At 38.3% G+C, this 22,659-nt stretch overlaps 2 protein-coding genes and 1 long non-coding RNA gene across 20 annotated transcripts in view; 1 reads left to right on the top strand and 2 right to left on the bottom strand.

Moving 5' to 3' along the window:
• Nucleotides 1–342: 342 nt before the first annotated feature.
• LOC132123104 (uncharacterized) lies at nt 343–2,044 on the bottom strand. 2 transcript variants are annotated; one of them, XR_009426463.1, is made up of 5 exons: nt 1,991–2,044; nt 1,729–1,761; nt 1,484–1,561; nt 848–933; nt 343–762 (listed from the first exon to the last, which is right to left on the bottom strand). It is a non-coding gene; the product is annotated as an uncharacterized LOC132123104 (long non-coding RNA). The 2 variants fall into 2 exon arrangements; XR_009426462.1 differs by having other exon boundaries at nt 343–774; nt 859–933.
• Nucleotides 2,045–10,170: 8,126 nt separating this feature from the next.
• kif9 (kinesin family member 9) lies at nt 10,171–20,089 on the top strand. Of its 2 annotated transcripts, XM_059533631.1 has the most exons (21): nt 10,171–10,231; nt 10,307–10,450; nt 11,343–11,508; nt 11,593–11,699; nt 11,780–12,010; nt 12,401–12,484; nt 12,637–12,729; nt 12,892–13,039; nt 13,231–13,295; nt 13,387–13,464; nt 13,587–13,655; nt 13,762–13,866; nt 13,970–14,025; nt 14,116–14,206; nt 14,302–14,438; nt 15,268–15,414; nt 15,536–15,744; nt 15,876–16,055; nt 16,324–16,436; nt 18,639–18,734; nt 18,828–20,089. In XM_059533631.1, exons 2-21 carry the CDS (start codon nt 10,355–10,357, stop codon nt 18,849–18,851), a joined length of 2,295 nt encoding a protein of 764 aa, XP_059389614.1. In that variant the 5' UTR covers nt 10,171–10,231; nt 10,307–10,354; the 3' UTR covers nt 18,852–20,089. The 2 variants fall into 2 exon arrangements, with proteins under 2 accessions (XP_059389614.1, XP_059389619.1); XM_059533636.1 differs by lacking the exon at nt 10,171–10,231 and having other exon boundaries at nt 10,246–10,450.
• Nucleotides 19,733–22,659, bottom strand: part of scrib (scribble planar cell polarity protein) — a 97,778-nt gene continuing 94,851 nt past the window's right edge. For 14 of the 16 annotated variants that reach the window (XM_059533564.1, XM_059533546.1, XM_059533560.1 and 11 more), the window contains one exon: nt 19,733–21,385. In XM_059533564.1, the coding sequence (XP_059389547.1) occupies nt 21,261–21,385 (125 nt within the window). In that variant the 3' untranslated portion in view covers nt 19,733–21,260. The remainder of the gene's footprint in view (nt 21,386–22,659) is intronic. The other 2 variants (XM_059533575.1, XM_059533595.1) reach the window with 1 other exon arrangement.

Here is a 22,659-nt window from a genome sequence, read left to right as displayed (position 1 = left end):
ATTAACTCTAATACATAGAACAGAAAGTTTCAAACTGAAAATACACAATAAATATATAAAAATAAAAACAAGGATTAGTCAGGCAATTGTTAGTCTCCTCTGTCTCAAGTCAAATTAGATTAGGGGCATGTTAAAATAATCCCTGAAATATGTCTGCTGGATTGGTCTGGTTATCCAATCTTAACCATAACCATACACACCATACAGGTGCAAATCATTTTTTTAACTAACATATGGAATATACATTTGGAAAATACAGTCATTTAAAGTACTAAATTACTTAAAATAAATGAATTTGACAGGAAATACAAACACATGAATGTGAGAAGAAATAGGCCTACATTTTCAGTAGTTTTGTAGGCTTGTTGGCTACTACATGTTTTTATTACTTATGAGAACATATAATCAGCGGATCATCACAGTTTGTATGAGACCCAGCAACTTCCCCAGTGGACAGTTTAATTAAATTAGTTTGACATTATCACCAAATAATGAAAATTACACTTTTGATTAGCATACATAGTCTAATAAAATCGTTATTTAACCCTTTAACTTTAATAATGCAATTATCAACTTTTGATATACTGTACTATAAAAATGGCTTACTCTCAATGTTTTATCATTCACCGTCTAGCATAACACATTATGACAATATTCAGTACAAAGGTAATTTGGTAATTAACTACAAAGATAATTTGTTCAACAGACATTAAAGCAGGTAATTTCATGATTGTTGAATGTTTTCCAGTTCTCTTTTCTTTACTTCTCTTTAATCTGAGAAGAAAAAGGGTTGGACAACTTATCACAAATGACAATGCAATTTTGTTTGTTTTATTATTTGAACCACATGAAACTTACCATAAATTGTCTTCAGGGTGTTTCTAACCATTGAGTTGTGTCTCAGACTTGTTTGTCATTTTGTTTCACATCATTCTGGTCAAAGAAAAATGTTCCAATTCATACATACATACATAATGGACTTAAAACCTCACTAAGATTTACTGAGGTGAGATAATTGAGCAAAGAAGAAAAACCCAAGACCTCATTACTCCATCTAATGGCTGACAGACAGCAGACAGAGAGCCCTGCTTGGTTTACGTTATTTTACTAAAAGCTGCACACAAGAAGGCCCTCGCCTGTTTTATTAAACAAACAACAAGCAGTTATGGCTCTAACACACATACATCACATCTAAAGTAATAGTTAGCCTTGTTATCATTTATTTACCCTCATGTCATTTTTTTTTCCAGAAGAGGTATGTGGTTGAATGAATATAGACATCAAACTACTGTACCTCCTTTTGTGTTCAATGCAAAAAATAATAACAGTATATGATTGGGAACAACAGGAGTGTGAATAAATGAAAAACTTCATATATCACTTTTCCTAATAAACTACAAACCCTAGATAAAAACGTATTCTGTATAGATTTATGAGGAGTTAATTTTTATTTTTCATGAGAAATGAAGGCACTGAAGGGTACCTCTGCAAGGTTCGGTGCAACGGTTGTTTCCAAAATACTTTCTTGTGTTATATTTGCATTTAAAGTGTGGTTTGTCATCTGTGGAAAAGAGTCAGGACATATATACATACATATATAATAATATAATTGAAATTTAATCTGAAAGCTTTTAAAGCTCTTTATCTTACTAGAGGTGAGATTTACAGCATGATATAATATAACTGTGGTTCCAATATTACTCTGTTTGATGCAAAAATGGCACTTACCTGCTCAGAATTACTTCCATTGACAGGATTTGTCTGTAGATATCAATGAGACAGTAACTGTGGTTTATTCTCTTAAACAGCAGCTATGGTATGCTAGCATGTATATGAATAAATGTTACGATGTCTCCATCATGAATTAACACAAAATAATTTTTGGGGATGTTCATACTTTTGTCATTTCAAACTGCATTTATAAATACTGTGTCTTGAACACAAAAGGGTTATTGGTTTTGTGTTTAGACTCTTGAAGGCAGCTAATTACCTCTGAGGGTATGTATGTCAGAAATATCTTTGGACTAATCTTTGGTGTCTGTGTAAAAATCAGAAAGTATTATTAAAAACAACACTTGTAGTGATAGTAATCAAACAGTAATAATAATAAAATAATGAAATAATGGCTTTTGATACAATAACAACTATAAAAGTTATATATAGAGCTAAACCAGTTCTGCATGGTACAATGTACATAGGCTTAATGACAAACATATTACTGATCAGTTACTTATTTTATTTGTCAGCCATTTATCAATAATTATAAATATACAGAAATCTCAGAACAGGAAAACATATATTCACTATGTTAGTGACTGATTTTTAATAATTGCAATAAATATTGCAAAAAATATACTAATAACTATTTTGACATACCTCATCCCCTAGAACTGCTACCAAACAGACACACAAAGCACAGATGAACACTTTAGTTTCCATCCTCATTGTCACTGTTTCAGTCGGAGGTTTTGTAGCCGAGATGTCAGACGGGTTTAGAAGAGGTTTTTTTGTGTTTGTGTATTTTTGGAGCTTGTTGTTTTCAACAGGGAGGAGCCTTGAACAAAATGATGGTCATTCAACTGTTGGATCAGTTGCTTTTTTTTTTTTTTATCTCTCGAGATGTCAAAACAAAAATGGACTCTAAAATTAAATCCCTAGAACGCGATTTAGTTTGTTACCATCTTATCCATCAATGCTCCAGATAATGCCAGAATATGTTTGATTAACATACACACATAATTCAGACTTTTTAACATCTACAGTAATTTTAACATGCCAAAAATATGCAGAAATATTGCCATATTGAATTTAACACATTTTTTATGTAAACAGCTGTTGTCGAAATGTAAAATGCCTTAGATTACATAAGTTTAACATCTCAAAATTTTCTAATTTTAACAATATTTTCAGTTAAACAACAATCCACTGAAAGCACTGCACTTCTATATTCTATATATATTATATATTACATATATTTGATCATTACTATATACCATATTGAAACAGACTTAGTAAAAGAACAACCTTTTGGTTTAATGGGGAATATTAAAGAAATTACATTTTCAATAAAGGCAATGGTATGTATTTTAAATGGCTTTGCCCTCAGTAATTTTCTGCATTTATAAAGAGACAAAGCAGCAGACCAAAAAGGTAAACTAAAGACCTTGAAAAAAGCATGTGAATTCAAAACATAGTGAAATGCCTCATTTACAAGGGAACATGTCATAATTCAAGCCTTACTGAATAATTGTGCTGCCTGTATGTCTTCACAAACGAGTTTCACACGTGACATTGTCTGATGGAACATGTGTGGTGCACGATCATTTGGATTAAATTTAATTAATTCATAAAAAAATATGGCACGAGTCCGTTTTGCCTTTGCAATAATTATAAAATCTTAATAATGAAAAATAAAAGAGAGACATAGAAAGAGAGAGAGAGAGAGAGAGAGAGAGAGAGAGAGAGAGAGAGTTGTCACGGCGACACACATGAGAAGTCATGTTTAAGACGTGCTGCTAGACAAAATGCTTGTTTTCGGTCCAAAAATTAGATAAACACCGATTTTTATGAGGAAAATGTAAGAGAAGTGACCACAACACACCAGAGGAGAGAAAAAGAGGAAAAAGAAGGAGAAAGAAAAAGACAGAAGGAAAAAAAATATACAGTTGGAAGAAGGAGCTCAGAAACAGAGCATCAAGCTGAAAAGAAACAAAGAGAAAACAAAGAGAAAACAAAAACAAACCAGAAGAAGAAGATAGAGGGACTCAAGCAAGTAACAGCAAGTAACTGGACACTGACATTAATAAGTTTTAATAAGTTTTTGCATTTATTACTATAAAACAAGTTCCAACTGAAAAAAAAAACAAAAAAAAAACTAATAGCTAACAAGCTAACATTGGACTGTGGTTACCTAGCAACGGCATCAATAACATCAGTAGTGGCAGTTGTGCTGTTAAACAAGGAACACAGAAGTTTGAAGATCAACAACTGTTTCATGATGTCTACACACGCTGACACCATTGAATACCCCCCAGCTATCAAAAGCAAAACTGCAAGAGGAAAATATAAACAGACAATACTTCGAGAGAAACCAGAAATCCTGTTCCTGGACCATTACAAAGATGGAAGGTCCTGTAATTTAATCTTCTGGACTGATGAACCATATGCCTGGCTGAATGTGTTCAGCTCTCACTACCCAGCAATAAAGAGAGCAGGCATTTGTAATGGATGGAAAATAAGTGTACTGGAAGAAAATGACTCTGACACCACCAGAATAACAGTGAACCTGTTCAAAAATGGAACTACCATGATACAAGGCGACCTGAGAGAGTTTGAGTGTGACTTTCCTGCAATGAGACTGAGAGCTGAGAAGGAGAAGGAGGTCCTCGCAAGCATCGCACCAACCCTGGGAGTCAAAGCCTCCTGTTCTGTCCCTCCTCCAGACACACAGCCTGACGATGACACCGATCCTCCCCTGCTACAGCACTCTGAGGCCCTGGACATCATGAGAGAACACTTCTCCCAGTTGGAGATAGAACTGGTACAGATCAGAGAGCAGCTGGACCAACAGCAGCCTACAACACCTACCGTCAGTGACTTCCAGGCCAAAAAAGAACTGGACAGTGTCAACTCACAGCTCAGAGAGTTTCAACAAGAACTAGATCGTCAGAGAAGACAGCTGGATGACCTCAGTGAGGAGATGGAAGAACTTAGGAAAGACAGAGACAACTGCAGAACTGAATTGGCTACTCTGAGAGAAGAGCTACAGGACAGGCTCAGCCTACAAGCCAGACTGAACCCCACACAACCCCCTGTGCCCACCTCTCAGATCCAGACCACATCCAACCAAACTCCCACTACACCTGCTGGAAGAAAACGCAGCCCTTTCCTCCAGGACTCCCTCCCTCTCACGAGCTGCCTCCATACAAACATCCCAAGCCAAGACACTAGTCACAACCCGGCACCTGTCCTAGGTCCTGCCTCTAACCAGACTCCAGTTAGGAGCTGTAGACCTGAAACCACCACCACAGCTCCACATCCAGACCCGACAGCTGAGAATGAACAAACACACACAGGCAGAAGGGCGGACATTATCCTCCTCATGGACTCTAATGGAAAATTCCTAAATGAAAAGACCTTATTCCCAAGGCACAGAACGGAGAAGATCTGGTGCCCCAACACCAGGAGAGCCCTGGAGCTGCTAACAGTACCTGAGCTAGGCTCACCTAGCCACATCATCATTCACACAGGCACCAACGACTTAAGGACCCAGCAAGACAGACTGGCGGACTCTCTTAGGAGAGTCATTGAGCAAGCATCCACAAATTTCCCTACCAGCAAGATAGTCATATCTACGCTGCTGCACAGGAGAGACTTCCACCCCCACACCATTCACAGAGTGAATATCAGCCTCTCCAGGGACTGTGCCCTCAAACCCAACGTGTTCTTAGCCCACCACCCGACCCTCCACCTGGACTGCCTGTATGATAACATACACCTACACAGAAATGCAGTCCCCACCCTAGCTAGGACCCTGAAGGATGTTGCTCTTGGAAGGAGCCCTATTACCACTCCAAGGGGTAACCACACAACACAGACCCCACGCAGACCTCCTAGACCTTCAAGACCATCCAGACCATCCAGACCTCCACCATACATCCACCCCCGGCCATCAGAGAGGACGGCCAGGCCACCAAACCCACCACATCACCAACATCACAACCCACAGCCAACACAACATTGGCCCCCGATACCCAGCCAGAGAGCCCCCCAGCCTGGAGGTCCTATACCCCCCCTCATCCCAACGGCAGAGCCAAGACTACAGGAGCAGCAGCCTACTGGACTGAGCTACGCTACAGCGGCGAGAAGAGCCACAACCCCACCCCCCTCTGGTGAACTCAAAGACATATTACACATGCTAAACCTGCTCTGCTCTCGCCTCATATACCGTCAGGATGAAGAGCAGAGGCCTCTTAGACAAATCAATAATTCATAGTATAGCATATTAGATATCATTTTAAATGGACAATTCTTAACAATATCTCACACATGATACATTATAAAATGTCACTCAAAGTTTAATATTTTGTTAATTTACCTACAACAATATTTTCCTTTTATTTATCTTTTATTTTTTTTTTATTTTTTTATTTATTTATTTTTTTTTTTTTCCTCGTTTGTTACTAGTATTATTATTATTATATTGTTTTAATATCTAGTTTACTATTAGGTGTTAGTTAGGATATAAGGTGTTTGTCTAATTTTTGAACAGATTACACTTGGAGATGAAATCGTTTACAATAACATGTTGGAACATTCAAGGTCTGAGATCATCAGCTTTTGGTTTAAAAAGCAGAAACTCAGATTTTAATAGAGAGTTAAAAGACTCTGACATCATAGTTCTACAAGAGACATGGTGCAGAGAAGATATTTCCACTGGTCGTCCTCATGGCTACACTGAGATCATTATATCATCAACAAAAAACCCCACAATAACTCAAGGCAGAGATTCAGGAGGCATGATTATATGGTGTAAATCAGAACTGAGCCAATCCATCACAGTAATTAAAAAAGAAGAATCTTTAATATGGTTGAAACTTAACAAACAGATGATTTGTGCTGAGAAACATGTCTACATATGTGCCATCTATATACCTCCATCAGAATCCCCCTACTACAACCCAGATATCTTCTCTATTCTTGAGGAGGAAATTAACCATTATAAAAGCATGGGAAATGTATTAATCTGTGGGGACTTGAACGCTCGAACAGGGGAAAGAGCTGACACTATGAACACCCAGGGAGACAAACACTTACCTGGAGGCACCTGCTTCCCCCTCCCTGAATGTCCTTCTAGAAAGAGCTTTGACAAGCTTACCAACACAAGCGGTGTGCAGCTTTTACAGCTATGCCGTACACTGGGTCTGTACATAGTCAACGGCAGGCTACGAGGGGACTCTCTGGGTCGCAACACTTACAGCTCAGCTCTTGGCAGTAGTGTGGTAGATTATTTCATTACAGATCTAGATCCAGTGTCTCTCAGAGCTTTCACAGTCAGCCCCCTCACACCCCTCTCAGACCACAGCAAAATCACACTATATCTTCAAAGGGCCCAGTCTAAGTCTAGAGCCCCCAATGCCTGTGAACTGTTCAACAGCACATACTCATACAGATGGACCCCAAACAGCGTGGGCGCGTACCAAAAGGCACTGGAAAATCAAAACATATATGATTTAACTCATTTATTTATAAATGAAACATTTCCCCAGAATAGTTCTGGTGTAAATTCAGCTGTGGACAAAATCAATTCAATATTTCATCATTTGGCTTCATTGTCTAATTTGAAAGCCCCCAAACCAAAACTTCAACAAATGAACAGTAACAAATGGTTTGACACTGAATGCAAAAACCTAAGGAAAACTTTAAGGAAATTATCTAATGAAAAGCATAGGGACCCAGATAACCACAATATACGCTGTAAATATGAGGCCACTCTGAAACAATACAAGTACACCCTAAAAACTAAAAAAGAACAACACAACAAAAAGCAACTCTGTGAAATTGAGGAATCTTTAGAGTCCAACCAGTTCTGGGAGAAATGGAACAACCTAAACAAAACCCAGCAGGATGAATTGGCCATTCAAGATGGAAATACTTGGATTAATCACTTTAGTGATTTATACAGTACTATTACAAAAAAATAATGATCAGTACAAGATACTCACAAAATTGAAAACTCTGGAGGCGGTGATAAAAAACAACCAAAACCCTCTAGATTACCCTGTCACAGAACAAGAGTTAGCAGAGGTCATCCAGTCCCTGAAAGGAAAAAAGGCTTGTGGTGTAGATGGAATCCTCAACGAAATGATCAAATACTCGGATCATAAAATCAGATTGGCTATACTAAAACTATTCAATACAATTTTATCAACTGGAACTTTTCCAGACATCTGGAGCAAAGGCTTAATAACCCCAATTCATAAATCCGGAGATAAATATGACCCAAATAACTACAGAGGAATATGTATATTCAGTAACCTGGGAAAAATATTCTGCAACATCGTTAATAAACGACTTGTCAACTTGCTTGATGACCACAATATTCTACATAAATGCCAAATTGGTTTTTTGCCAAATTGCCGCACAACGGACCATATATTTACACTCCAGACTCTAATTGATCAAGAATTAAACATTAAGAAAAGAAAGGTATATGCCTGTTTTGTTGACTTCCAAAAAGCCTTTGATTCCATCTGGCACGAAGGCCTCTTCTGTAGACTACTCGAAAGTGGCATTGGAGGAAAAACATATGATTTGATTAAGAACATGTATACAAAAAGTGAATGTGCCGTAAAGATTGGAAACAAACAAACAGCGTTCTTCTCCCAGGGCCGGGGAGTGAAGCAGGGGTGCAATCTCAGTTCAATTCTCTTCAATCTATATATCAATGAATTAGCAAACCAGTTAGAGAGTTCCACGGCACCTGGCCTCACCCTGAACAACACCGAGATCAGAGCTCTGCTGTATGCAGACGACTTGGTGTTGCTCTCACCTACTAAAGAAGGCTTGCAGCAGCACCTTAACCTCTTGCAGAGATTCTGCCAGACCTGGGCCCTGACAGTAAACACAGCGAAGACTAAGATAATGATCTTTCAGAAACAATACAGAAATCAGGTTACACACAATTTCTATCTAGACACCACTAAATTACAACACACAAAAAACTACACTTACCTCGGCCTCAACATTACATACACAGGGAACCTCAACATGGCTGTGAAAGATCTGAGGGACAAAGCAAGGAGGGCTTTCTATGCAATAAAAAGAAACATTAAAATCTATATTCCAATTGAAATCTGGCTAAAAATTTTCCAATTTGTACTAGAACCAATAATTCTATATGGTAGTGAAATTTGGGGGCCAAAACTTAATAATGAATTTGACAAATGGGACAAAACAGTCATAGAATCTTTCCATACCGAGTTCTGTAAGAGCATCCTACAGGTGCAGAGAAAAACACCCAATAACCTGTGCAGAGCAGAGCTCGGCCAATACCCCCTCTTACTCAAAATACAAAAAAGATCAATTAAATTTTACAATCACTTAAAATCAGTTAACCCCCAGACATATCATCACAAAGCCCTAACCTTGCAGGAGCTGAAGCCAGAGAAGAGTTCCCTCAGCCAGCTGGTCCTGAGGCTCTCTGCAGTCACCAGTGCCCAGCAGCCTCAGGACAGCAGCGCCAGCTCAAGCAGACCACACCACATTAGCAACAAGCAGAAAGAAAAATATATCGAATACTGGAAAGAAACCACCAAAACACAAAGTAAAGTACAATGCTATCTGACCCTAAAAAGAGAATTCACACTGGCAAATTACCTGAGAACAATAAAATGCCCTAAACTGAGAAAAATATTGACAACATACAGACTGAGTGAACACAGCCTGGCCATAGAGAAGGGTCGCCACAGACAGAGCTGGCTCCCACCGGAGGAGAGACTCTGCTCCCAGTGTGACCGGGGACAGATCGAGACAGAGCTGCACTTTCTGACCTCATGCCCCAAATACAATACAATCAGACAAAAACACTTTGAAAACATTTCCCAAATATACCCTGAATTCGAAAACATACCAGACACACAGAAACTCCCATACATACTGGGAGAAATGCCCAAATGTGAGATAATTGCTGCAAAGTATGTCTTTACATGCCATGAAATGAGGACAACCAGTGGAACCTCAGATGGATAAATAATTGTATATTTTGATTGTTTGATGTAGATATGTATATGTATGTATGTGTATATATATATGTATATATATATATATATATATATATATATATATATATATATATATATATATATATATATATATATGTGTGTGTAAGTATGTATGTGTATGTATATATATGTATATATATATATATATATATATATTTTTTTTTACATTTGATACTGATTTCTTTTCTTCTTTTTTTGTATAAATGTATTCATGCATTTGTTTACTGTTTAACTTTATTGATTATTTGTTCATTGCCTATGTAATTGCCAATGCTTTGGCAATACTGTACAAGTCATGCCAATAAAGCTAATTTGAATTGAATTGATTGAGAGAGAGAGAGAGAGAGAGAGAGAGAGAGAGAGAGAGAGAGAGAGTTGTCATGACAACGCCATCAACACTAACTGTCTCCAACAGCAGCGAGGCTAATATATGCGCGCGGGCCGCTGAGGTGAGTCCTCGAGACTATTACCTCCACGTTTACTCTTGCTCGAGATTAAAACGCAACTCTTATGTCACACAATAGCGTATACAGACTCGTTTGTGGCGCTGTTTGTGAGAGAGAGCAGGAAGGATGAGCTCGCAGGCGTCTCCAGTGAAGGTGTTCATCCGCATCAGACCCACGGCCCGCTTCGCGCACGAGCTCATTGAGTGCCCACCTGACCAGCAGGTAACCGACGCCCAATCTCATCTTGCTCACATGTTTACTGTAAATATACCAATCTCTTGTTTGGTATATTAGGCTACTAAATGTTTCTAGCAGCCTGTTTTTATTACAACAAATATTTTATAACATATTTTATAGTTTTCAAATATTAGAACCTAGCCAACATTAAAGTTGTCCCAATTTTGTGCGCTCATTACAATCCAGGTTAAATCTGTTTCTGAGAATAAATGTAATAAATTATTTAAAACTTAACCTCTTTAGCTTTCAGTAGAAAAGAAGAGAAACTGAGACACTTTCTCTTCGGAGAAATAACAAAACAAAGGGATCACTCTAACTTTCAAAAGGGAAATCCTGTGCATTCAGAATACTTTTTAAACAACTATTGTCAATGTCACCTTTATTTATATAGCGCTTTAAACAAAATACATTGCGTCAAAGCAACTGAACAACATTCATTAGGAAAACAGTGTCAATAATGCAAAAATGATAGTTAAAGGCAGTTCATCATTGGATTCAGTTATGTCATCTCTGTTCAGTTTAAATAGTGTCTGTGCATTTATTTGCAATCAAGTCAACGATATCGCTGTAGATGAAGTGACCCCAAAAAGCAAGCCAGAGGCGACAGCGGCAAGGAACCGAAACTCCATCGGTGACAGAATGGAGAAAAAAAACCTTGGGAGAAACCAGGCTGGGGCCAGTTCTCCTCTGACCAGACGAAACCAGTAGTTCAATTATAACAATATTATTACAATCTCTTGCATAAAATTAATGCCAGAAATGATTAAATGACACAAGTCTTGGCATCACCAACAGGGCCCAATCCACAGGAAACATGTTTGAATGAAACAGATTGATTGATACCAGTTGTGCCTGTCCTTCTTGTTGTCTCTCTAAGACTTTGAAAGTGAGATCAAGGAAAGACTCTGATAAAGGAAAGAGGAATAACCAGCTGAGCTCATGGGTGTTTCAGCTGAACGGGGTGCTGGATAATGTGTCACAAGAGGACACCTATGATCGTGTTGCCCGGAGTGTAGTGATGGGGGCATTTGCTGGCTACAATGGTTGGTCAATGGATCTGAAATCACAAACATTAACATACGCAGTCTATACTTTGAAAATAAAAAGCTTATAAAATGTGTGTTTAGGTACAATAATGTGCTTTGGGCAAACTGGAGCTGGGAAAACATACACTATGACAGGTGCTGCAGAGACGTACAAGCACAGAGGCATCATTCCTCGAGCCCTACAGGAGGTGATTCAGACTCATGATAAAGAAGCACATAGTCAGTGTTTCAGCTCACGTGGCTCACAAACCATCTCTCATTTCCTCAGGTGTTCCAGGAGGTGGAGCATCGTGCAGATCATACCTTCTCCGTTCATCTTTCCTTTCTGGAAATCTATAATGAGACGATGGTAGACCTGCTCTCCAGCATAAAGAAAGGGAAAAGTTCAAATAGTGGGGTCTTGACCGTGATAGAAGAACCAGGGGGTGGAGTCTCGGTCAAAGGCTTGTCTTTACATCTGGTTCACAATGAAGAAGAGGCTCTTAATCTGCTTTTCGAGGTGAGAGGTCGAGTCATAAAGTCATGAGGTATTTGAGCAGCTTATTAAAAAAGATGAATGCACATTTATCTCAGCAAAAAATAGTCTTTTTCCAGTAAGCAGAGGTCTTATCGGGTTGTGTTTGTACTGTTAGGGGCAAAGGTTAGTTCTTATCCCTCATCACTTCTGTTGACAAATTGGATAATGAAAACAATACGGCATAAGCACCATCAGAAAAAACTGAAACTTCATTAAAGGTCCCATTACAATAAAATGATTGCCAAAAGCATAAATGTCAAAAAGCAAGGTCAAAAGCAAAAACTAAAGTACATTCAGAATTGGATTTTCTTATTTTTGTTAAAAAAATCAGTACATCTGTGATCAATAACATTGCTCCCTCTGCACTAACAGGGGGAGATGAACAGAATCATTGGACAACATGCCCTTAATAAACATTCCTCCAGATCTCACTGCATTTTTACTGTCCACATTGAGGTATGTCCACAACTTGTCTCTCATTAGATTCATAATCTCAAGACTAAAATATAATGAACATCGTCAGATCTTAAAATGCTTCAGTAAACCTGCCTTTTTACACAAGGTGGTACTATTTGGCATGACGTTAAATATGTTTGTGTGTGGCACAGTCTCGCTCTCGCACACTGTCCGATGCTAAATACATCACCTCTAAACTGAACCTGGTGGACCTGGCAGGGTCTGAAAGACTTAGCAAAACTGGGGTGAGTTCTTTACTCTATGAGACTCACAGTTTAACAGTAAACTGTTGAATGTGTAGTTTCTCAAATATTAGCATTATTTGCACTAGTGTGCTAATCTTAATAAGATCCTCAAATGCTTACAATTTACAGTTTTTACTCTCTACTTTCTGTTTTTTACTCTAGTCAGAAGGTCAAGTCCAAATGGAGGCCATGTATATCAACAAGTCCCTGTCTTTCCTGGAGCAGGTCATCTTGGCTCTAGCTGACAGTCGTAGGGAACATGTTCCCTTCAGACAGAGTAAACTTACCCATGCTCTGAAAGACTCGCTCGGTTAGTGTGCTCCTGCAGTTAGCTCTCCCACAGAGCTTCACCACATCAGTTAGAAGTTGAGCCATCAACATGTAAACTTTCATTTTGAACAATGGGGAAATCTTCATTTCTGATGAATAAAAATGAATAATCTTGAATGGGACATGTGTGTGACCTAATGTTTCATCTCTGGCTCAACTGTTACTACACAGGAGGAAACTGTAACACAGTGCTTGTGGCAAACATATATGGTGAAGCGGCACAAATTGAGGAGACGGTGAGATGTGTGTGTGTGTGTTTTTTTTAATAATATATCCAAGTCTAAAAACTATATAAAAGTAAAAAAAAAATCTTGGTTCTCTTGGCAGCTTTCAACTCTTCGCTTTGCCTCCAGAATGAAATGTGTGCAGACAAAGCCGTCAATCAATGAACATGTAGACCCAGTGGTAAGATTTTACGTGTACCACCAAACTAATACTCTGATCATCTAATGATAATATCTAAGATTCACGCGCACATTCAATTAATGCATAACAGTTCAATGCAGAAAACTGTGACTGTTTATCAGCTCCAGGTGCGAAGACTAGAGAAAGAAATCCAGTTTCTTAAGGAGGAGCTGTCAATGTGTAACACACTGGTGAGTACCACCATACACACATCCTGAACCTGTGCCTAAAATCTGATGCTTTTCACACAGTGCGATTACACTCTGGCTTCTATTTTGATGTCCTTCTTGATCGTAGACGTATCGGGTTGGAGTTTCTAACGAAATCCTGTCGGAGAGACAGTTGGAGGAAGTGAGGAGTCAGGTGCAGAGATATCTGTCTGGATTACTGGATGAGATTCCGGTAAACACCATAGTTTATACCTCAGTTCTTCAAATACTCAAGTCCACATTTTCATAAATCAATCTTACTTTATCAGAACTGAATAAATGATTGCATCTTTCAGATTGTGAGCATTACACAAACTCAAGAGGTGTTTGCCCAGTTCAAAAAAGTGGCGTTGTAAGTACAGTTACCTATTGATCAACAATTTAACAATACTTAAAATGGAAGTCGATACATCACTGTAATGTTTGAACGTGTATTGTACAGGGAGCAGCAAAAGAAATTGCGAGAGCAGATCGCTCCGCGAAACCCTCGTGTAGAGAAAGCAATGAACACAACACCATCTACTGTTGCAGAGGTTAGCCATGTACAGATATTTGGTGGACAACAATACTTTAGTGAGAAGTGAAAAGGTAGAAACTGATGTCTCGTGCCTCATTAACTGTGCTACAGGTGCAGGGGTCTGTAGGTGCTGTTGGAGAGGTGGACAGTTGTGGATATGGCCTTGGTTTAGCTAAATCTTCACAGAAACATCAGCGAACTGTGTCACCAAAACCAAGTAAAGCAAGAAAAGACAAACAGATCAGCAGGTGACAATCTCTTTTCCTATTGTGCGAGACAGGATGTGAAGTATTCATGTTTAAATCTAGATATTCATGTTCAATTACACAAAGTAACATTTTGAAACATAAGGAATCATACACTTGTAAATATTTACGGAGAAGAACTGCACACCATACAATACACGACTGAGGATCATGCACAACCAGTCATTCTGAACACAACACACTCACACAGAAACAGGCACTTCATTAATAAGAGATGTATGATAAAAGAACACAGAATGTTCTAAAATCAGCTCAAAACATCAAACATGTTTTATATCATAATCTGAAGCTAAAGAATCAGAGTCTGTGCCCATTAAACATCGCAGGTTTTTCTGTGAAATCTGTCAACTCATCAACTTTTGGCTATCGGCAAAATCTGCAGACTCAACCAGACTGTGCAAAGTGCAAAAGATCCTAGTCTTTAGTTTGCCATGTTCTGTGTCAATAAACATGATGAAATCTGTGTGAAATAGAAGAGAGTGTGATGCAATTGTGTCCATCTACCCACTTATTTCAGAGAAAAATTTCTGGGAATGTAAATATTTGTACTTAATTTGAAAAAATAAAATCAAACAGCAAAGAGCATACATGACAATCATTATTTTTGATTAATTTAAATGTTTAACATGATCTTGTTCTAAAAATAATTTCCACTAAGTAAAAGGCCATATTAGTACACTATGGTCATCAGACAATGCCTCCATCCATGTATATTAGTAAAAACCACAGGAGCATTTGAAGAAAAGAAAAACGAACCAAATTTTGACTACAAGACTGTGATTTATGGTACTTTGAATCTTATATTGAACAGAAAGGAAGGAGCAGCGAGTCAGCCGCCAGTGGAAAATATAACTGTGCAAGCCGAGCAGCCTCTTAACCTGAGTGAATCTGACATGACCACACACGAACCCCCAAAACAAGCTCCAGAACAACAACAACAACAACATCCCAGAACTGAGTATGTACTTCTGTACACTAGCAGACCGGTGAGCTCAGGCGACCTCTGCTGACGGTTCAAAGTACTGTGGCTAATAACTGTAGACTTTGAAAATAACTGTCGAATTTAATGTATTTCTCAGCTCTCCTCCACCCAAAGCTGAGGCATTTGAGGATTTCAAGGCAGAAAGAGGAAGTGAGATCAACCGCATACTAAAGGAAAACAAGACTGTGCTGTCGGAGCGCACGACTCAATTACGCGTACTCACAGATGTCATCAATACCACGAAACAGGATCTTGACTACATTACATATGAGCTGCGACAATTCAGAGAGCGAAAACAGAGCCAAGGTAAGTATCACATGATGAAGCTACATTGATTTGCCCACAGCAGGGAAGTGCAGGAATGATAAGACTCAAACAAGCTTCTTTCTGAATGAGATGTAGTTATCACATGGAACTGAAGGCTGCTGGTTTCATAGGTCAGTTTGTGAGCTCAGAGGGAGAGCCTGTGCTGGAGGAGGCTGAGCTCTCTCTAGTGATGCAGCTAAAAGAGCTGAAGAACCGTTATAGACAAACCTACGAGGATTTCAGAAGCACAAAGACAGAAGTCAGCTACTGTCAGCACCTGGTGAATCAGTGCCGCACACGGCTGCTAACAGGTGAGTTCCTCTGCTTCTCCACACAGCATATTGCTATAGTTTCTCCATGGTTCTCAGGCTTCTGTTTTTGATGAGGAATTAAATCACTCCACCGATTCAGATAACTACAATTGTTATACACATTCATCGTCAACATTTAGCATAACAAAAACACATTTATTTTCCTGATTTATACAAATATATTCATAATAGAATTTACTGCACGTCACTGTAATACACAAGCTCATCTTTCTCTAATGCCATTATATATTTTTTTTGTGTTTGCCAGAGTTTGAGAGATGGTACAACGAGTCGTTCTTGTTTCCGGATGAAGTGTTGTCAGTCTTAGAGACCGGACCAGTTCGACCAGGTCACATACCTGTGGACAAAGCTTTAACACTGGTCAGTAACATTCAGGGTTGCCAGGTCTTCTGCCCAACTAGCCCAATCGCGTTTTGAGGAGGGGGGGGGGGGTCCCACGGAATAATAATGTGAATAAAAGACACATTTTGATGGGGTTTCCTGGCAAGATTTGCATTCCAGGGGCTAAATATCTCGTCACTTGGTCGCTTCAACCCGCGGCAACACTGTCAAAGTAGCCCATTTCCGCGAGAAAATGTTTCTCAACATATTAGGATTTCTAAAGGATCGTGTCAATAAATGGATCAAACATACAGTAAAACAGTAATATTTTAAATACTGGTGAACATTACTTTTTTTTTTTTCAAAACATTACAAAATCTTACAGATCTCAAACTTTAAAACTGTAATGGATATACAATCTATTAAAGGGCACCACATATATATATATATACAGGTCCTTCTAAAAAAAATTAGCATATTGTGATAAAGTTCATTATTTTCCATAATGTAATGATAAAAATTAAACTTTCATATATTTTAGATTCATTGCCCACCAACTGAAATATTTCAGGTCTTTTATTGTTTTAATACTGATGATTTTGGCATACAGCTCATGAAAACCCAAAATTCCTATCTCAAATAATTTGCATATCATGAAAAGGTTCTCTAAACAAGCTATTAACCTAATCATCTGAATCAACTAATTAACTCTAAACACCTGCAAAAGATTCCTGAGGCTTTTAAAAACTCCCAGCCTGGTTCATTACTCAAAACCGCAATCATGGGTAAGACTGCCGACCCGACTGCTGACCAGAAGGCCATCATTGACACCCTCAAGCGAGAGGGTAAGACACAGAAAGAAATTTCTGAACGAAAAGGCTGTTCCCAGAGTGCTGTATCAAGGCACCTCAGTGGGAAGTCTGTGGGAAGGAAAAAGTGTGGCAAAAAACGCTGCACAACGAGAAGAGGTGACCGGACCCTGAGGAAGATTGTGGAGAAGGACCGATTCCAGACCTTGGGGGACCTGCGGAAGCAGTGGACTGAGTCTGGAGTAGAAACATCCAGAGCCACCGTGCACAGGCGTGTGCAGGAAATGGGCTACAGGTGCCACATTCCCCAGGTCAAGCCACTTTTGTACCAGAAACAGCGGCAGAAGCGCCTGACCTGGGCTACAGAGAAGCAGCACTGGACTTTTGGACAAATTTTGCATGTCATTCTAAAATCAAGGTGCCAGAGTCTGGAGGAAGACTGGGGAGAAGGAAATGCCAAAATGCCTGAAGTCCAGTGTCAAGTACCCACAGTCAGTGATGGTCTGGGGTGCCATGTCAGCTGCTGGTGTTGGTCCACTCTGTTTTATCAAGTGCAGGGTCAATGCAGCTAGTTATCAGGAGATTTTGGAGCACTTCATGCTTCCATCTGCTGAAAAGCTTTATGGAGATGAAGATTTCATTTTTCAGCACGACCTGGCACCTGCTCACAGTACCAAAACCACTGGTAAATGGTTTACTGACCATGGTATTACTGTGCTCAATTGGCCTGCCAACTCTCCTGACCTGAACCCCATAGAGAATATGTGGGATATTGTGAAGAGAAAGTTGAGAGACGCAAGACCCAACACTCTGGATGAGCTTAAGGCCGCTATCGAAGCATCCTGGGCCTCCATAACACCTCAGCAGTGCCACAGGCTGATTGCCTCCATGCCACGCCGCATTGAAGCAGTCATTTCTGCAAAAGGATTCCCGACCAAGTATTGAGTGCATAACTGAACATAATTATTTGAAGGTTGACTTTTTTTGTATTAAAAACTTTTTTCTTTTATTGGTCGGATGAAACATGCTAATTTTTTGAGATAGGAATTTTGGGTTTTCATAAGCTGTATCCCAAAATCATCAGTATTAAAACAATAAAAGACCTGAAATATTTCAGTTGGTGTGCAATGAATCTAAAATATATGAAAGTTAAATTTTTATCATTACATTATGGAAAATAATGAATGTTTATCACAATATGCTAATTTTTTTTAGAAGGACCTTATATATATAATTCTCGCATTTTTTTACAGTTTTGTAACCTATTTTAATGTCAAGGAGTGGAGATCTTAGTCTGCATCATACCACTAGATGAGAACATCTCAGGAAAGGTTTTACTTTTATTGCAAACAATATAATGAGCAGAATCTATTCAAAGTTTGATCATGTGAGAGACTTGAGTGCTTATGTCTGATGTTGCATTATTGGACAGATGGATGATGAAGAGCACAGTGATGGTCTCCATCACAAGCTGCATGCTGACAGTACGGTGTCATTTTACAATGCCTATAATAGGACTCTAAAGAGGGTAAGACATTTACACTCACCCGATACTAGCTTTCATTATTCAGATGTCAAATGATGCTGAATGCAATATAATGAAGTTGTCTTTCATTTACAGAGAGGAAGCAGACAGGTGTCTTGAAGTCCAGAGTCTGTGAGGGGCAGCAGGGGTAAAACAAAACTTCCTCTTCTCGCAGTCATCTGACGCAGGTCTCTGTATGCTCAGTCTCAGTCTCCAGAGTGAAGAACGTTTCCATGAACGCGTGAAATCAGTAGGACATATGAAAACACCTGCTATCTGAAATCTGCTTGTGCTGTATCATGTAATCGATCCTAAAACTTGTAATTGATATTGTTAAAATATAAAGACAATCAGTCTTAAAAATTTTTTTTCAGTTTCTGAAAATAACATTTTTTTTTAACTGTTCATTATTATTGTTAGTTCTCTGTTAGATGTTTTTAAATATCAGTTTACACTTTACAATAGATTTCCCAGTTTGATAAAACCATAGTTCGCTCTAATCAGAGGCAAGAACAACCTCAATACATCAGGTTGTTAAATGAAAAGTAAACTTTATTATTCCTGAACCACAAAATAGACTTCTTTGGTTGTACAAATTCACTAGTTACAGTCCTGAATGAGCTCTATATCCCCAGACCTTTATTCCCACCCTCCCCTTTAGCAAAAAAACAAAAACAAAACAAATAATCCTCTCAACAAGAAACCAAGACAAGAAAACAATAAGAGAGTTCAAACGCTTTTGCTTTGAAAATGTAAAAATGTAGTGAATCCCATTATCCCATTGGTTACAGAAAACCAACTTCTTTCTTTTCAAACTACAATTAAAAAAAAAGTACAATGATGAGCAATCCCAAACTGTTATTAACCAAAACTGAATTTCAGTCAACACAAAAGCTAAGATTAGTAAATAAAAAATAAAATAAACGTTCATATGTTTGACAGGTTCATCGGGACACAGTGTTGATGGCAGCTAGGGTGGTGAACAACTGATATGAGAACAGTGAAATAAAACTGTTTATTTGAAGAAGTAATAAAAGTCTATCATATTAGTCCTCACACAGGATTGACAGTAAAATTGCAAAATTGCAATAAGCCAATATACAAACACAGGGATCAGTCAGTCAAGACCCTGGTAGAATCATCTATACCCTCCAGACTTTAGTTTGGTCTCGGGGCAGAAAGGCTCAGATTCAACTCTGATTTTTGCTTCTTTTTTTTTAGCATTTATACATTATTCACACAATCAGCTTTTCAGTGGCTTTAAAACTATTTAAAGTGTAGATTAGAAAACATCTACTACCTTCACACACGTCAGAATAAGAGAAAGAAAAGATATGAGAAAGATTCATAGATGCCAATAGAGATCAGATGTTTTCAGATGATTCCTCCCGCTCCCAAAAGTGTACCTTATGTTTATGGAGAGGTAAAGTGAGGTCTGGCGAATTATGAGTTGTTAAAGAGTGAATTCTCCACTCTGGTCACTCTGTGTAGCAAAGGGAATGATTCAATGCATACATGGCCCAGAACAAGAAGAAGAAATAAAAATGGAGGACGCGTTTTAGTGTCCTTGAGGAAGAGGATCACCAAAGGAACACAAACTTGTGAAACCATTATCCACTTCATTTTACTCTCCTAGTCCAGTAAAGGAAGACTAGAAATCAATTAAAAGGTTTAGACTGACACTACTCAATACAGTAGGCCAGACTTTATGATATTTCATGACCATACATATTACCAAAATGTTTATAACAGATCGTTAAATAAGGGCAGATGCAACCTCTCAAAAATAGTACATTCATTTGCATCACCTTAAAAAAACCGATTCTGTTTTGAAAGTGATATGGATATAAAATGGACATTTTATATCCATATGCCAAGGCCTCATTTTTCAATTTTAAAATGTTGCGTGCAACAAAATTTATCCCAGAACCAAAAATCGAAATTTGTCACAAAATAACAAGTAATCAGCTTATACATGTCAAAAAGCCTTAATTTGTTCCTTTGTTGCATTGGAATCCCATTGATTAAAAGCAGTATATTACATTAATAAATTACATTTAAAGGAATAAAAACTTTTTTCTGAATGTGAATTAAAGCAACACAAGTGAGAGTCTGGCTTACATGGGGCAGTGAAGGTAGCAGTATGTTGTCTGCAAACTGAATCTCCCAAAACAAGAACACGGTTACATTTAAATAGCTCCTTTTCTGCCATTCCACCTTTTCATTTCCAAAGGAGGTTTCCAAAGTGTTAAGAAAGAAACCCACAGCATCTCTTAAAATAACTCTTCTGACAGATAGAAAGCTGGGTAAAATGAATGAATCAATCCGCCATCGTCTGGAATTATAGTAAAATCTGAGCAAAACTAGCGTTTGGGAGACTCACCTCCCACCCCTGTGTTGTGGGCACTGAAATAAGAGTGGTTTAATATCGGTGTACAATGTGTATTTCAGAGCATCTCTTAAGCATTATATGATCACTATGTGTGTTTTATCTTCACAGTTCAGATGCATTAGTGTGTGAGTGTACAGTTATGTGGGCACAGGAGCCTCCAGGCTGCGGCGGCCCTGTCGTAGTTTGCGCTTGTTACTGTAGAGAGCCATCTCCTCTAGAGCAGATGTGGTGGCCAAAGGAACTTCTGGATCTACAACAGACACTGAAAGGAGAGAGACAACAAATCTATTAAATATTACTATCTAAAGAGGAGCTGCCTTCTTTGTAAAGCACCCCTTCTTTCACTGAAAAGAAGAAATTTGCATCTTCTCATTGATAAGTGACAGCTTTTATAAATGAGAATGCTCTGCTTTTATATATGCTTCTATACCAGGAGTGGCCAAAGTCTGTCCCAGAGAGCCACAGTCCTGCAGAGTTTTGCTCCAAGCCTAATCAAACCCTTGATTATAAAGTTAATCAAGGTCTAAGACAAGGGTAAGTAGAAAGCTACAGGCAGCTTAGTTTTTATCAAGGCTGGAGCAAAACCCTGGAGGACTGTCTCTCCATGACTGACGTTCCATACCACCCCCTTGTCTTTAAATGCATGTAGATTTCAGTTTAAATCCCACAAACTCCCGCAAAGTTTTGTAGCATAAGCTGTAAGGCAGAGCTGCACACCATGCAGAAACCCCCCTGCAGAGCACCTTGAGTACACTCTTATTTAGATTACCAAGCACACAGGACAAAATATATCTGCATTGTACAGCAATGCTTTCTGGTAGGGCTGCACAATTCATCGAATTTCTAATCACAATTACAATTATGGATGACACAATTACGTAATCATTCAAAGTGGCAATTAATCGTTCAAGGTTCACTAATGTTACTGTGTGTGCTTAAGATGTTTTTTTTTCTATCTACATGTTATCTTAAGGGGTTTCCCCATTATTTACATTTTAGTTTTAGTATAACATTAGGATTACATTCATATTTTAACTTTTTTATAATTTAAAGAAACCAATCCTATAGAAAAGCACTCAAGGTTTTTCAGTTAGAGTGTTTTCAGCTTGTTTATTTTCATATAAAAATACGGCATGCAGTTGCATCAAACAATGGTATAAACAATATTCAATGTAAATTGTGATAATCATAAATAATAATCGCAATTACAATTTCAAGGGAATAATCGACAATTATGATTTTTGTCAATCGTGCAGCCCTACCTTCTGGATTATGAGATCAATCCCTATTTTTATAAAAGTTGTAGTGACAGATCTCCTGTTAGACATACAAACAACCGGTTCACCAATTTTTCAAAATATAAAACATGCAAGCTTCAAAAATTACTGAAATTAATTAAATGTTTTTACTACCAATGCAGCAGAGAGACAGCATTTTTTGGACATTGAAAATTGCATGATTATGCAAAATTGGGATACACAATATATTGGTACCATATCAGTTATTGGCTAAGATTAAAGATTTTGAAAGAAATGT

This window comes from Carassius carassius, chromosome 3, assembly GCF_963082965.1.
Source record: "Carassius carassius chromosome 3, fCarCar2.1, whole genome shotgun sequence".
Classification (NCBI taxonomy): domain Eukaryota; kingdom Metazoa; phylum Chordata; class Actinopteri; order Cypriniformes; family Cyprinidae; genus Carassius; species Carassius carassius.
The sequence above is the reverse complement of the archived record's forward strand: the minus strand, read 5'-3'. Positions and strand labels throughout refer to the sequence as shown.

Excerpts from the sequence above, each read along its gene's own strand:
- kif9 (XM_059533631.1), top strand. The coding sequence starts at position 10,355 with ATGAGCTCGCAGGCGTCTCCAGTGAAGGTGTTCATCCGCATCAGACCC. Across the intron at positions 13,656-13,761 it reads TGTCAATGTGTAACACACTG|ACGTATCGGGTTGGAGTTTC; the intron begins GTGAGTACCACC and ends TCTTGATCGTAG. Across the intron at positions 15,745-15,875 it reads AGAGCGAAAACAGAGCCAAG|GTCAGTTTGTGAGCTCAGAG; the intron begins GTAAGTATCACA and ends CTGGTTTCATAG.